At 56.0% G+C, this 16,793-nt stretch overlaps 1 protein-coding gene across 1 annotated transcript in view; it reads right to left on the bottom strand.

Moving 5' to 3' along the window:
- The window catches only part of THBS3 (thrombospondin 3), a 91,826-nt gene extending 80,160 nt beyond the window's left edge, over positions 1-11,666 (bottom strand). The window contains exons 1-5 of the mRNA XM_075330637.1: positions 11,547-11,666; positions 5,962-6,168; positions 1,716-1,972; positions 1,295-1,397; positions 1,192-1,218 (exon numbers count right to left, since the gene is read on the bottom strand). Of these exons, the coding sequence (XP_075186752.1) occupies positions 1,192-1,218; positions 1,295-1,397; positions 1,716-1,972; positions 5,962-6,168; positions 11,547-11,634 (682 nt within the window). The 5' untranslated portion in view covers positions 11,635-11,666. The remainder of the gene's footprint in view (positions 1-1,191; positions 1,219-1,294; positions 1,398-1,715; positions 1,973-5,961; positions 6,169-11,546) is intronic.
- Positions 11,667-16,793: the final 5,127 nt, after the last annotated feature.

Here is a 16,793-nt window from a genome sequence, read left to right as displayed (position 1 = left end):
CAAAATGTGACAGCGCCATATTACCGGTGATAGCGGTAGATCCGTACTCACCGCCCGATACCAGAAGTCACGTGACGTGATCATGTGGATATGGTGGTTGTCATGGTAGCACAGGGTCATGTGATGACTCTTGAGCTCACATGATTAAGGTCCTGTAAGAAACAGCTTATTACAAGAGACGATCATTTCTTCCGGTCTGAGCGATGCTGCTCTGATCGGGAGAAAAGAATGAGCGACGAAACCCTAAAAGTTCAAATCACCCCCCTTTCGCTCCATTGAAAATTAAAGAGTTAAAAATATAAAAAAAATACACATTTGGTATCGCTGCGTTCAGAAACGCCCGATCTATGAAAATATAAAATCAATTAATCTGATCGGTAAATGGCGCAGCGGCAAAAAAAATTCCTGACGCCAAAATTAATGTTTTTTTAGTTGCCACAAATTTTGCGCTAAATGCAATAAAAGGCGATCAAAACGTAGCATCTGCACATGAATGCCATTAAAACCGTCAGCTCGAGACGCAGAAAATAAGCCATCACCGAGCCCCAGATCCCGTAAAATAAAAACGCTATGGGTCGCGGAAAATGGCGCAAACCGTACGCCACTTTTTTCAGACAAAATTCAGATTTTGGGGCGTGCGTGCGGCAGAGCATTGGGTGGGGGGGACGGGCGCGCGGCAGAGCATTGGGTGGGGGGGGACGGGCGCGCGGCAGAGCATTGGGTGGGGGGGACGGGCGCGCGGCAGAGCATTGGGTGGGGGGACGGGCGCGCGGCAGAGCATTGGGTGGGGGGACGGGCGCGCGGCAGAGCATTGGGTGGGGGGACGGGCGCGCGGCAGAGCATTGGGTGGGGGGACGGGCGTCAGAGCATTGGGGGGGACCCGTGTGTGGCAGAGCATTGGGGGGGGGACGTGCGTGTGGCTGAGCATTGCTGGTACGGGGAGTGCAGAGTGCTATGTGGGGAACACTATCCCACTGTCCTTGGTGACACTTTAGACATTAGGATCACTTTGCGGTCACCAACAAAATGGCTCTACACTGTGACCCTAAACTTACCCTAAACAAATATTTAAACAAAACATTAAAACATTGATACTTTACATTTTTTCAGTTATTGAATTTTTTTTTTTTTGGACGACACCTTCCCTTTAAACAACGCGGGGCCTCCAGAAGGCGCGGGGAAGCCACTCACCTAGGATGGAGTTCACAACGCCGTTCACTGTCAGGAGGAGATAAAGCAGAGGCATGAATGAGGGGCGTCTACAGATCCCCCAGCCCACACCCCTTTTCACTACCTGTATTGTGAATGGATGCGTCATCCTGGAAGGGACACTCACTCAGGGGCCCCACACGACTCAGGGACCCCCCGAGAACCAACTTCATAGACTCCACTGAACCCTAGACAGAAGTTAAGAAGTGCCAGAGTAAGCGGGAAAGCATGAACATGAACCCCAAATCTATAGAAGTGACCACAGAAATAGGAGGCTTATGAGTCGATCCCGGAAGGGTAATGGGACCCTAGAGCCAAATATGCTAGAGCAAAACAGGGGGACAACCCCCCCCCCGATAAGAGAAGAAACATAACACTGGATCCCAGACCCAAACCACAAACAATGGGCCTATATAGGGGAGAGACATATCCCCAGATGTGCTGGACATGAACCTCACAGTCACCACCTACAGCTGCTGAATGTGGTGGTCCCTGTACCCAGATACCTGCATCCTCTGGTACGCCTTGTGCCCGCAGCGGATCTCTCCAGACTCCACCTCAAACTGTGGGATGATCATCATTTCGGGCAGCCCCAGGCTGGTGTCCACCTGCTTGCAGTCCACGTAGAGCTCAAGGGTTAGCGTGTCGCCCTGTAGGCCGCTCAGCCGCAGGATGATGGAGTGGGCATTCCCATCAGACAGGTTGGCATTCTGTAAGCTCACCGAGTGCACCCGTGAGTCCTCCCGCATATAGCGCACTAGGACTACAAGAAGAGAGCGGCTCATGTCCAGTCCTGAGCTCTAGCGTTCAGTTCCTTGCTGGGACAGCCCAGGCACTAGCTTCCCGGCAGGCCGGCCCCGGCCCCACCAGTCAGCTCCCAGTCCGGCCCCACCAGTCAGCTCCCAGTCCGGCCCCACCAGTCAGCTCCCAGTCAGCTCCCAGTCCGGCCCCACCAGTCAGCTCCCAGTCAGCTCCCAGTCCGGCCCCACCAGTCAGCTCCCAGTCAGCTCCCAGTCCGGCCCCACCAGTCAGCTCCCAGTCAGCTCCCAGTCCGGCCCCACCAGTCAGCTCCCAGTCAGCTCCCAGTCCGGCCCCACCAGTCAGCTCCCAGTCAGCTCCCAGTCCGGCCCCACCAGTCAGCTCCCAGTCAGCTCCCAGTCCGCCCCCACCAGTCAGCTCCCAGTCAGCTCCCAGTCCGCCCCCACCAGTCAGCTCCCAGTCCGCCCCCACCAGTCAGCTCCCAGTCCGCCCCCACCAGTCAGCTCCCAGTCCGCCCCCACCAGTCAGCTCCCAGTCCGCCCCCACCAGTCAGCTCCCAGTCCGCCCCCACCAGTCAGCTCCCAGTCCGCCCCCACCAGTCAGCTCCCAGTCCGCCCCCACCAGTCAGCTCCCAGTCAGCTCCCAGTCCGCCCCCACCAGTCAGCTCCCAGTCCGCCCCCACCAGTCAGCTCCCAGTCCGCCCCCACCAGTCAGCTCCCAGTCCGCCCCCACCAGTCAGCTCCCAGTCCGCCCCCACCAGTCAGCTCCCAGTCCGCCCCCACCAGTCAGCTCCCAGTCCGCCCCCACCAGTCAGCTCCCAGTCCGCCCCCACCAGTCAGCTCCCAGTCCGCCCCCACCAGTCAGCTCCCAGTCCGCCCCCACCAGTCAGCTCCCAGTCCGCCCCCACCAGTCAGCTCCCAGTCCGCCCCCACCAGTCAGCTCCCAGTCCGCCCCCACCAGTCAGCTCCCAGTCCGCCCCCACCAGTCAGCTCCCAGTCCGCCCCCACCAGTCAGCTCCCAGTCCGCCCCCACCAGTCAGCTCCCAGTCCGCCCCCACCAGTCAGCTCCCAGTCCGCCCCCACCAGTCAGCTCCCAGTCCGCCCCCACCAGTCAGCTCCCAGTCCGCCCCCACCAGTCAGCTCCCAGTCCGCCCCCACCAGTCAGCTCCCAGTCCGCCCCCACCAGTCAGCTCCCAGTCCGCCCCCACCAGTCAGCTCCCAGTCCGCCCCCACCAGTCAGCTCCCAGTCCGCCCCCACCAGTCAGCTCCCAGTCCGCCCCCACCAGTCAGCTCCCAGTCCGCCCCCACCAGTCAGCTCCCAGTCCGCCCCCACCAGTCAGCTCCCAGTCCGCCCCCACCAGTCAGCTCCCAGTCCGCCCCCACCAGTCAGCTCCCAGTCCGCCCCCACCAGTCAGCTCCCAGTCCGCCCCCACCAGTCAGCTCCCAGTCCGCCCCCACCAGTCAGCTCCCAGTCCGCCCCCACCAGTCAGCTCCCAGTCCGCCCCCACCAGTCAGCTCCCAGTCCGCCCCCACCAGTCAGCTCCCAGTCCGCCCCCACCAGTCAGCTCCCAGTCCGCCCCCACCAGTCAGCTCCCAGTCCGCCCCCACCAGTCAGCTCCCAGTCCGCCCCCACCAGTCAGCTCCCAGTCCGCCCCCACCAGTCAGCTCCCAGTCCGCCCCCACCAGTCAGCTCCCAGTCCGCCCCCACCAGTCAGCTCCCAGTCCGCCCCCACCAGTCAGCTCCCAGTCCGCCCCCACCAGTCAGCTCCCAGTCCGCCCCCACCAGTCAGCTCCCAGTCCGCCCCCACCAGTCAGCTCCCAGTCCGCCCCCACCAGTCAGCTCCCAGTCCGCCCCCACCAGTCAGCTCCCAGTCCGCCCCCACCAGTCAGCTCCCAGTCCGCCCCCACCAGTCAGCTCCCAGTCCGCCCCCACCAGTCAGCTCCCAGTCCGCCCCCACCAGTCAGCTCCCAGTCCGCCCCCACCAGTCAGCTCCCAGTCCGCCCCCACCAGTCAGCTCCCAGTCCGCCCCCACCAGTCAGCTCCCAGTCCGCCCCCACCAGTCAGCTCCCAGTCCGCCCCCACCAGTCAGCTCCCAGTCCGCCCCCACCAGTCAGCTCCCAGTCCGCCCCCACCAGTCAGCTCCCAGTCCGCCCCCACCAGTCAGCTCCCAGTCCGCCCCCACCAGTCAGCTCCCAGTCCGCCCCCACCAGTCAGCTCCCAGTCCGCCCCCACCAGTCAGCTCCCAGTCCGCCCCCACCAGTCAGCTCCCAGTCCGCCCAGTCCTGCCCCACCAGTCAGCTCCCAGTCCGCCCAGTCCTGCCCCACCAGTCAGCTCCCAGTCCGCCCAGTCCTGCCCCACCAGTCAGCTCCCAGTCCGCCCAGTCCTGCCCCACCAGTCAGCTCCCAGTCCGCCCAGTCCTGCCCCACCAGTCAGCTCCCAGTCCGCCCAGTCCTGCCCCACCAGTCAGCTCCCAGTCCGCCCAGTCCTGCCCCACCAGTCAGCTCCCAGTCCGCCCAGTCCTGCCCCACCAGTCAGCTCCCAGTCCGCCCAGTCCTGCCCCACCAGTCAGCTCCCAGTCCGCCCAGTCCTGCCCCACCAGTCAGCTCCCAGTCCGCCCAGTCCTGCCCCACCAGTCAGCTCCCAGTCCGCCCAGTCCTGCCCCACCAGTCAGCTCCCAGTCCGCCCAGTCCGGCCCCACCAGTCAGCTCCCAGTCTGCCCAGTCCGGCCCCACCAGTCAGCTCCCAGTCTGCCCAGTCCTGCCCACCAGTCAGCTCCCAGTCCTGCCCCACCAGTCAGCTCCCAGTCCGCCCAGTCCGGCCCCACCAGTCAGCTCCCAGTCCGCCCAGTCCGGCCCCACCAGTCAGCTCCCAGTCCGCCCAGTCCTGCCCCACCAGTCAGCTCCCAGTCTGCCCAGTCCGGCCCCACCAGTCAGCTCCCAGTCTGCCAGTCCGGCCCCACCAGTCAGCTCCCAGTCCGCCCAGTCCGGCCCCACCAGTCAGCTCCCAGTCCGCCCAGTCCGGCCCCACCAGTCAGCTCCCAGTCCGCCCAGTCCTGCCCCACCAGTCAGCTCCCAGTCTGCCCAGTCCGGCCCCACCAGTCAGCTCCCAGTCTGCCAGTCCTGCCCCACCAGTCAGCTCCCAGTCCTGCCCCACCAGTCAGCTCCCAGTCCGGCCCCACCAGTCAGCTCCCAGTCCGGCCCCACCAGTCAGCTCCCAGTCCGGCCCCACCAGTCAGCTCCCAGTCCGGCCCCACCAGTCAGCTCCCAGTCCGGCCCCACCAGTCAGCTCCCAGTCCGCCCAGTCCTGCCCCACCAGTCAGCTCCCAGTCCGGCCCCACCAGTCAGCTCCCAGTCTGCCCAGTCCAGCCCCACCAGTCAGCTCCCAGTCCTCCAACCCCAGCAGTCAGCTCCTTGACCAGTCTTCAGCCCCAGCAGTCAGAAACTTGTCCCCAGGCAAGTCGGCTCCTCGCAACACAACCCCAGATCCTCGACCCACAAGCCCAGCTCCTCGCCGGGCCCGAGGTCCGGCAGTAGGCTTCACGTCCCGAGCCCCAGAACCCCAGCTCCTCGCCAAGTCCCGAGCCCCAGAACCCCAGCTCCTCGCCCCGTCCCCAGCCCAGCCGGTCAGCTCCTCACCCCGTCCCCAGCCCAGCCGGTCAGCTCCTCGCCCCGTCCCCAGCCCAGCCGGTCAGCTCCTCGCCCCGTCCCCAGCCCAGCCGGTCAGCTCCTCGCCCCGTCCCCAGCCCAGCCGGTCAGCTCCTCGCCCCGTCCCCAGCCCAGCCGGTCAGCTCCTCGCCCCGTCCCCAGCCCAGCCGGTAAGCTCCTCGCCCCGTCCCCAGCCCAGCCGGTAAGCTCCTCGCCCCGTCCCCAGCCCAGCCGGTAAGCTCCTCGCCCCGTCCCCAGCTCAGACGGTCATGTCCTCGTCCTGTCCCCAGCCTCAGCTCCTCAACCTTTCTCCAGCCCCAGCAGTCAGCTCCTCAACCCTTGCCTTACCTCGGTTGACCTTCCCCACTATGGACACCTCCAGCCACTTCGTATTATCTTTTTTGGAGTAAATCCCGAAAAGGACGCCACCGCTTTTAGCAGGAAGACGGAGCGAAGATAGAAAGTAAATGTCATTAACGGTCAGCATCTCAGAGCGAATCTTCTCCACCGCGGTGCTCATGTGACGAGACTCACTGACCGTCATGAGGTCAACCACTGCAAGATGACATCAGAGGTAGTCACAGCCCCGCCTACAGTGACATCATCAATGCACACCAAGTACAGAGGAGAATATTACAGCATACAGTATATATTGGAGACCTGTACAGTATATACCGGGCACAGGCGGTAAATCGTGAGGAGTATACGGTATGTATCAGGCACAGGCAGTATATAGCGAGGGGTATAAGGTATATACCAGGCACAGGCATTACACAGTGAGGAGTACATGGTATATACCGGGCACAGGCATTACACAGTGAGGAGTATACGATATATCCTCACTGTATACCGCCTGTGCCCAGTATACACTACAGTTGAAAAGTTTGGGGTCCTCCAGACAATTTTGTCTTTTCCATGAATAATCCTCCTGTTATTTATCAGATGAGTTGTACAATGAATTTAGAATATCGTGCAGACAGTGACGAGGTCAGAAGTAATTTTCTCTTCACTCTTTCGGCACAGAGCGCTCCTTTGCACAATTCCAGCTTTGCAGACTTTGGCGTTCTAGCTGTTAATTTGCGGAGGTAATCTGGGGATATTTCCCCCCGTGCTTCTCCCCTCCCCCCACAAGTTGGATTGGCTTGATGGGCACTTTTTGGCACCATACGGTCACGCTGCCCCCACAACAGCTCTATAGGGTGAGATCTGGTGACTGGGCCCCTCCATTACAGATAGATACCAGCTGCCGGCTTCTTCCCTAAATAGTCCATGCATAATTTGGAGGTGGCTTTGGGTCATTGTCTTGTTGTAGGATGAAATTGGCTGCAGTCAAGCGCTGTCCACAGGGTATGGCATGGCGTTGTAAAATTATTCAAAATCCCTTTTACATTGTACAAATCTCCCACTTTACCAGCACCAAAGCAACCCCAGACCATCACATTACCTCCTCCATGCTTGACAGATGGCGTCAGGCAGTCTTCCAGCATCTTTTCAGTAGTTCTGCGTCTCACAAATGTTCTTCTGTGTGATCCAAACACCTCACACTTCGATTAGTCTGTCCATAACACTTTTTTCCAATCTTCCTCTGTCCAGTGTCTGTTCTTTTGCCCATATTAATCTTTTCCTGTTATTAGCCAGTCTCAGATATGGCTTTTTCTTTGCCCCTCTGTCCTGAAGGCCGGCATCCCGGAGTCGCCTCTTCACTGTAGACGGTGACACTGGTGTTTTGTGGGTACTATGTAATGAAGCTGCCAGGTGTGGACCTGTGAGGCGTGGATTTCTCACACTAGAGACTGTAATGTGCTTGTCTTGTGCTCAGTTGTGCAGCGCGGCCTCCACTTCTCTCTACTCTGGTTAGAGCCGGTTTGTGCTCTCCTCAGTTGTGCAGCGCGGCCTCCACTTCTCTCTACTCTGGTTAGAGCCTGTTTGTGCTCTCCTCAGTTGTGCAGCGCGGCCTCCACTTCTCTCTACTCTGGTTACATACAGCCTGTTTGTGCTCTCCTCTGAAGGGAGTAGTGCACACCGATGTAGGAAATCTTCAGTTTCTTGGCAATTTCTCGCATGGAATATCCTTCATTTCTAAGAACAAGAATAGTCTGTCGCGTTTCACAGGAAAGGTCTCTTTTTCTGGCCACTTTGAGAGTTTAATGGAACCAACAAATGTAATGCTCCAGATTCTCAACTAGCTCAAAGGAAGGTCAGGTTTAGAGCTTCTCTAATCAGCAAAACTGTTTTCACCTGTGCTAACATACTTGCACAAGGGATTTCTAAACATCAATTAGCCTTCTAACACAGTTAGCAAACACAATGTACCATTAGACACTGCAGTGGTGGTTGTTGGAAATGGGCCTCTATACACCTCTGTAGATATTGCATTAACAACCAGAGGTTTCAAGCTAGAATAGTCATTTACGGCATTACCAATGTATAGAGGGGATTTCTGTGTAATTTAATGTTGGCTTCATTGAAAAACAAATAAAGGAAATATCTAAGTGACCCCAAACTTTAAACTTTAGTGTACACCAGGGCTGTGGAGTCTGTAAACCAAACCTTCGATTCCGACTCCTACATATATTGCTTATAGTTAGGTGAAAAATGTATTGTAGGACATGAACATGTGTATGTGATCATCAGACATTTAATATTTATGATGCAATAATCAAGATATTTGGATAGAACATAAAATATATTTATTGGATACAATTTTAGAACACAAAAAACTGTAATAAATTATAAATATGTAATACACTATGTACTATACAGTAATTACATATATCTTGTGTGCATATATATATTACATATTGTATATCATATTTACAATTTATTAGTTCTTTGTGTTCTAAAGTTGTATCCAATAAATATATTTATGTTCTATCCAAATATCTTGATTATTGTATCTTAAAAATAATTAAAATGTCTGATGTTCACATTGTACAATACATTCTTCACTTAAATAGAAGCAATACACCAAATGTTATTATTTAGTAAAATATTCCGCACATTCTGCATTGCACTCCTGTCCCCAATTTATTATATATTCTAGGAGTCGGAATCTGTGGATTTTATACCGACTACACCAAAATGAGCTCCGACTCCAACTCCACAGCCCTGGTATATACCGTATGCGCCTCACTGTATACCGCCTGTGCCCGGTATATACCGTATACGCCACACTGTATACCGCCTGTGCCCGGTATATACCGTATACGCCACACTGTATACCGCCTGTGCCCGGTATATACCGTATACGCCCCACTGTATACCGCCTGTGCCCGGTATATACCGTATACGCCTCACTGTATACCGCCTGTGCCCGGTATATACCGTATACGCCACACTGTATACCGCCTGTGCCCGGTATATACCGTATACGCCTCACTGTATACCGCCTGTGCCCGGTATATACCGTATACGCCTCACTGTATACCGCCTGTGCCCGGTATATACCGTATACGCCTCACTGTATACCGCCTGTGCCCGGTATATACCGTATACGCCTCACTGTATACCGCCTGTGCCCGGTATATACCGTATACGCCTCACTGTATACCGCCTGTGCCCGGTATATACCATATACGCCTCACTGTATACCGCCTGACGAGTTACCGTATACTCGGCACCTCAGGCGGTATACAGTGGAGGCGTATATCGGTATATACCGGGCACAGGCGGTATACAGTGAGGCGTATACGGTATATACCGGGCACAGGCGGTATACAGTGAGGCGTATACGGTATATACCGGGCACAGGCGGTATACAGTGAGGCGTATACGGTATATACCGGGCACAGGCGGTATACAGTGAGGGCGATACGGTATATACCGGGCACAGGCGGTATACAGTGAGTATACGGTATATACCGGGCACAGGCGGTATACAGTGAGTATACGGTATATACGGGCACAGGCGGTATACAGTGGGGAGTATACGGTATATACCGGGCACAGGCGGTATACAGTGAGGAGTATACGGTATATACCGGGCACAGGCGGTATACAGTGAGGAGTATACGGTATATACCGGGCACAGGCGGTATACAGTGATGAGTATACGGTATATACCGGGCACAGGCGGTATACAGTGAGGAGTATACGGTATATACAGTGCACAGGCGGTATACAGTGAGGAGTATACGGTATATACAGTAGCACAGGCGGTATACAGTGAGGAGTATACAGTATATACCGGGCACAGGCGGTATACAGTGAGGAGTATACAGTATATACCGGGCACAGGCGGTATACAGTGAGGAGTATACGGTATATACCGGGCACAGGCGGTATACAGTGAGAGTATACGGTATATACCGGCACAGGCGGTATACAGTGAGTATACAGTATATACCGGGCACAGGCGGTATACAGTGAGTATACAGGTATATACCGGGCACAGGCGGTATACAGTGGGGAGTATACGGTATATACCGGGGCACAGGCGGTATACAGTGGGGAGTATACGGTATATACCGGGCACAGGCGGTTATACCAGTGGGGAGTATACGGTATATACCGGGCACAGGCGGTATACAGTGGGGGAGTATACGGTATATACCGGGCACAGGCGGTATACAGTGGGGAGTATACAGTATATACCGGGCACAGGCGGTATACAGTGGGGAGTATACAGTATATACCGGGCACAGGCAGGTATACAGTGGGGAGTATACAGTATATACCGGGCACCAGGCGGTATACAGTGAGGAGTATACGGTATATACCGGGCACAGGCGGTATACAGTGGGGAGTATACGGTATATACCGGGCACAGGCGGTATACAGTGGGGAGTATACAGTATATACCGGGCACAGGCGGTATACAGTGGGGAGTATCCGGTATATACCGGGCACAGGCGGTATACAGTGGGGAGTATACGGTATATAACCGGGCACAGGCGGTATACAGTGGGGAGTATACGTTTATATACCGGGCACAGGTGGGTATACAGTGGGGAGTATACAGTATATACCGGGCACAGGCGGTATACAGTGAGGAGTATACAGTATATACCGGGCACAGGCGGTATACAGTGGGGAGTATACGGTATATACCGGGCACAGGCGGTATACAGTGAGGAGTATACGGTATATACCGGGCACAGGCGGTATACAGTGGGGAGTATACAGTATATACCGGGCACAGGCGGTATACAGTGGGGAGTATACGGTATATACCGGGCACAGGCGGTATACAGTGGGGAGTATAACGGTATATACCGGGCACAGGCGGTATACAGTGGGGAGTATACGTTATATACCGGGCACAGGCGGTATACAGTGGGAGTATACAGTATATACCGGCACAGGCGGTATACAGTGAGGAGTATACGGTATATACCGGGCACAGGCGGTATACAGTGGGGAGTATACGGTATATACCGGGCACAGGCGGTATACAGTGAGTATACGGTAATATACCGGGCACAGGCGGTATACAGTGAGTATACGGTATATACCGGGCACAGGCAGGTATACAATGAGGAGTATACGGTATATACCGGGCACAGGTGGTATACAGTGGGGAGTATACAGTATATACCGGGCACAGGCGGTATACAGAGAGGAGTATACGGTATATACCGGGCACAGGCGGTATACAGTGGAGAGTATACAGTATATACCGGGCACAGGCGGTATACAGTGAGGAGTATACGGTATATACCGGGCACAGGCGGTATACAGTGAGGAGTATACGGTATATACCGGGCACAGGCGGTATACAGTGGGGAGTATACAGTATATACCGGGCACAGGCGGTATACAGAGAGGAGTATACGGTATATACCGGGCACAGGCGGTATACAGTGGGGAGTATACAGTATATACCGGGCACAGGCGGTATACAGTGGGGAGTATACGGTATATACCGGGCACAGGCGGTATACAGTGAGTTGTAGCGGTCCTGGCCCCACACCCCCGGTCTCTCCCCTCCTCACCGTACTGCTCGGTTCGAGCGGACTCCCCGGGGACGCTCAGGTACAAGACGAGGACGAGCACCGCGTACACCGGGAGCGGCTCCATCATGTGCAGGACACGGCGCTGACCGGGGAGACGCTGACCACGCCCCCAAACTTCAAAGCCCGCCCTCCCAAACTGCACACCCCGCCCCGCATTCCGTCTGTTAACCTTTCCGCTGCCGAAGAGATACACCTCACGTACTCCGCACCCCCTCATGTGTCCTGCACCCCTCCTCATATTCCGCACACCCCCTCCTCATATTCCGCACCCCCTCATATGTCCAGCACCCCCTCCTCATATTCCGCACCCCCTCCTCATATTCCGCACCCCCTCCTCATATTCTGCACCCCCTCCTCATATTCCGCACCCCCTCATATGTCCAGCACCCCCTCCTCATATTCCGCACCCCCTCATATGTCCAGCACCCCCTCCTCATATTCCGCACCCCCTCCTCATATTCCGCACCCCCTCCTCATATTCCACACCCCCCTCCTCATATTCTGCCCCCCTCATATGTCCAGCACCCCCTCCTCATATTCCGCACCCCCTCCTCATATTCTGCCCCCCTCATATATCCAGCACCCCCTCCTCATATTCCGCACCCCCTCATATGTCCAGCACCCCCTCCTCATATTCCGCACCCCCTCATATGTCCTGCACCCCCTCCTCATATTCCGCACCCCCTCCTCATATTCCGCATCCCCTCCTCATATTCCGCACCCCCTCCTCATATTCTGCACCCCCTCCTCATATTCCGCACACCCTCACGTATCCCGCACCCCCTCCTCATATTCCGCACCCCCTCATATGTCCAGCACCCCCTCCTCATATTCCACACCCCCTCCTCATATTCTGCCCCCCTCATATGTCCAGCACCCCCTCCTCATATCCCGCACCCCCTCATATGTCCAGCACCCCCTCCTCATATTCCACACCCCCTCCTCATATTCTGCCCCCCTCATATGTCCAGCACCCCCTCCTCATATCCCGCACCCCCTCATATGTCCAGCACCTCCTCCTCATATCCCGCACCCCCTCATATGTCCAGCACCCCCTCCTCATATTCCGCACCCCCTCATATGTCCAGCACCCCCTCCTCATATCCCGCACCCCCTCATATGTCCAGCACCTCCTCCTCATATCCCGCACCCCCTCATATGTCCAGCACCCCCTCCTCATATTCCGCACCCCCTCATATGTCCAGCACCCCTTCTTCATATTCTGCCCCCCCTCATATGTCCAGCACCCCCTCCTCATATTCCACACCCCCCTCCTCATATTCTGCCCTCCTCATATTCCACACCCCCTCCTCATATTCTGCCCCCCTCATATGTCCAGCACCCCCTCCTCATATCCCGCACCCCCTCATATGTCCAGCACCTCCTCCTCATATTCCGCACCCCCTCATATGTCCAGCACCCCCTCCTCATATCCCGCACCCCCTCATATGTCCAGCACCCCCTCCTCATATCCCGCACCCCCTCATATGTCCAGCACCTCCTCCTCATATTCCGCACCCCCTCATATGTCCAGCACCCCCTCCTCATATCCCGCACCCCCTCATATGTCCAGCACCCCCTCCTCATATTCCGCACCCCCTCATATGTCCAGCACCCCCTCCTCATATTCCGCACCCCCTCATATGTCCAGCACCCCCTCCTCATATCCCGCACCCCCTCATATGTCCAGCACCTCCTCCTCATATTCCGCACCCCCTCATATGTCCAGCACCCCCCTCCTCATATCCCGCACCCCCTCATATGTCCAGCACCTCCTCCTCATATCCCGCACCCCCTCATATGTCCAGCACCTCCTCCTCATATCCCGCACCCCCTCATATGTCCAGCACCTCCTCCTCATATCCCGCACCCCCTCATATGTCTGTGGCGCCCCTGAGGCTTCCGTCGCCACAGGTCATTGCACCCCATCTGCGGTGTGATGCCCTATTCTGGGAGAGGAAGAGAGTGAACTCCGGTCCCCTGGTAAATTCACACTACACCCATTGTTAGGGACACACAGGACCAGGGAAAGTGGCAGGCAACCCTCCCATGCTGCATGCTGAGAGGGGCTGTAAGACCCATCCCTGTTCCCATAGGCTGGTAGCCTAGCAACTGGGGAGGTGGGAGGAGCCATCTGAGAGTAGATAGAGAAGGGAAGGTCAAGTTTAGTTAGTTCGCTCAGGGAGTGGGAGAGTGAGGAGTGAGCATGTAGGACGAGAAGGAAGGAAAGGGTCGCAGGGCCGCGGGTAGTCCTGTAAGGTACCACGAGCAGTCCTTGTTGGGTACCGCTGCCGAGGGCCCAGAGGCGCTACGGGTTGCTGCAGGCTGCGGTGGCCCGTTCCACGGTGACATCGGTGGAGTGATTAGCTGCGACAGGGGACGGTCCCTAGAAACTGGAGGAGTGAAAAGACAGTCTCCAGACAGTAAAAACCGAGGCCCAGGGAATTGCAAGCTCCCAGGGCCAGAACCCAGAGCAGACCTTCAGAAAAGGGGTAATCAGCCGACAGGTGACCCCCCCCAGCCTGGAGGCTGTAATGGAGGCCAAGCCAAGTCCATCTACCTAAGGCAAGGCTAGTGAAGACAGCCGAGAAAGAGACACTAAGAGAGAGAGGGTACCGGATTTCACACTCAGAATCACCCAGAAGACGGAGGTCCCTGACAGCGGTCCCAGCAGTCCAAGGGTTCTGCCTGCCCTGACAAGAACTGTGAGTAAAAGATCTTGAACTGCACCTCTGAAGTTGCCTCAGTTATTTCATCTGCATAGACATTTACAAGCACCAACTGTGCCCCGGGCTTTGCTGTGGGGAGCAGTACTACCATTGCTGCCATAACATCATCCCGGTGGCCTCACACAGCAGCGGCGGATTAATAGCCGCATACCACAGGTGGCGTCACGAACACAACCATTAACAAACTTTAACTTAAGCCACATACTCTACTGACACCCACCAGGGCCACGGAGCCGGGCCCAGCCACCACTGACTACCACCGGACTAGTCCGGCCCGGCACCGGGTGTCCCATAGCCCTGGGGTGGGCGAGTCAATTTTGGCGTCACGAACAGGATTTCGTGCCCGGTCACACCGGGTACTGTGCGCCTGAAGAACTGTGTACTTTGCCGAGAAACCGCCGCCATTAGCGCTGCTGAAAGCGGGAAGAAGGGGGGCGTGCAAGAAGAAAGGGCGCGAAGAGAAGCCCCGCCCCCTTGTCCAAGAAAAGCGCGCGAAGCGGTGCCCGCCATAGAAAGCGGAAGAAAAGGAAGCGGCGACCAAATAAGCTGGCCGGCTGGCAGAAAAAGCTTAAACGCCCGACCAACAGATAAAGAACAAGAAAATGTACCTGATACTAAGTGGAGCGGTGCCGGCCGTGATGGGCTGGGCGCCAGTTGCTAGTACAGCCTCCGGCCCCGCCTCCGAGAAGGAAAAGGGAGCAGCCGAGTGGCGTGGTCGAGCACTCGAGCAGTGTCCCAGGCAGCCTTCTCCAGGACGGTAGCATGGCGGAGGAGCTGCAGCGGAGTGCACCAGGAGCCATGCCGAAGTGGGATCCTGACATCTATCCTAGAGAGTAAGGAAGATGAAGAGCTGCCAAACTGTACATAGCCCCCCATTCTTTTTGAAGAAGTCCCTTGTGTTTTGCCCTTGATTCTTTTCGAAGATGACACCCTTTCCTGCTGTGCTGCCCCTGATTCTTTGTGAAGACGTCACCCCCCCCATTTTATGTGCTACCGGGCCACTGAACTGGAATGTGGGCCCCGGTGAATGTTTAGGTGTCCTGTCATACCAAGCCACTTAGTGGCTGGTGTGTGGTGTATGTGTTTTATGTCCTACCAGGCCATTGGACTTAATGGCTGGTATGTTGTTGATCTGTCTGATGCAACCAGGCCATTGGACTTAATGGCTGGTCGAAGATGTTACTTTGTTTGTTTGAAACGAACTGACGGGCTACTGGACTTGTAGTAGCCAAAAATGTAATTAGTTGCACCCGTTGTGCCCCCTACCAGAATTATGGGGGATTTGCCTGAACCGTGCAATGGACTGTGTGAGGCAAATCCCGGGATATGAAGATGAATTATGACTCCAGTCATAATCCCTCATCACTCCCTGGCAGTGCCCCCTCCCTTCTTGTTCTCAGTGTTCCACTTACACCTCCATGGCCATGTCCTGTGATATGGAGATGAGGTGGTGTGGGAACAATGGACACAGGATGACTCCCTGCCGTCACCCTGTAACAAGAGTTGTATCTCATTAGCAAGGCTATGGAACTAGCAGACAGAACGACTCCAGTAAAAAATGGTTCATATCTCGCAAGCCATATTTCCGATAAATATGGCAACCATAAAAATGGTGTCCCCGCATGCGGACGATGCTGGCACACCCTTTTTATGGGAGCAGGACATCGGGAAATGCCCCAGGCGTGATATCAGCCAATGGGGAACTGGCAGACAGGTCATGAGTCCCCTCGTTCTGTAGCTAAATTCATAGCTGTCACAATGAGAGCATTGGCGTCTGCCTACGACGCTCCCAGGCAAAGTTATGGCCCATATTCCATGTTGGGGATTGTCCATAACTCAAGCCAGGGGTGGAGCAGTGCTTCCCTGTGAGGTCACTAAGGTAGGAGGGGACCTGGATCTGCCCAGGTTGATAACCCTACTTCGGCCATTTTCCAGCGTTCTTTCGCTGGGGGTCACGTGTAGGAAACATCTGTGGGAGTTCCTGGAAACCTGGTCTACAGCGCCCCCCTGTGGCCAGACGCAACAAGGTAACTGCTGGAACTGTGTATGCCTGTTTGTAACCCATGCTTTATCTGTAACTGTACTCTGACATATGTATATTCTGTAGATTCCCTATTGTATATATTGTAGTTTCTAGTGTGCTTTAGGCTGATTAAATTATATAATTAATCTTGGGCTGTTCTGTTATCTCGATCTTGAATCCCACGTCTGTGTGTTCGGCTAATAGTTACCGTGAAGCGGTTGGTGGCAGCGAGTTGTGCCAAGGATTATTGTGGGGAGGCCAGTGAGATTCAGGGAGGTTTTATATATTCCGCCCGCGGAGGTCGGGGGAATATATACCCTACTCTCACCGGGGACCCTTCAATAATCGGCATAAGTAGTATAGCGGCCTCCTTGCTTATTGTCGGGCAATTCCATAATTGGCCTGACTATAAGAGGGGCGCTAGAGAGCGCGTCACGTGCTCTGTCTGTCGGTCGGGAGGTATAAAGGAGGGGT

This window comes from Anomaloglossus baeobatrachus, chromosome 12, assembly GCF_048569485.1.
Source record: "Anomaloglossus baeobatrachus isolate aAnoBae1 chromosome 12, aAnoBae1.hap1, whole genome shotgun sequence".
Taxonomy (NCBI): domain Eukaryota; kingdom Metazoa; phylum Chordata; class Amphibia; order Anura; family Aromobatidae; genus Anomaloglossus; species Anomaloglossus baeobatrachus.
The sequence above is the reverse complement of the archived record's forward strand: the minus strand, read 5'-3'. Positions and strand labels throughout refer to the sequence as shown.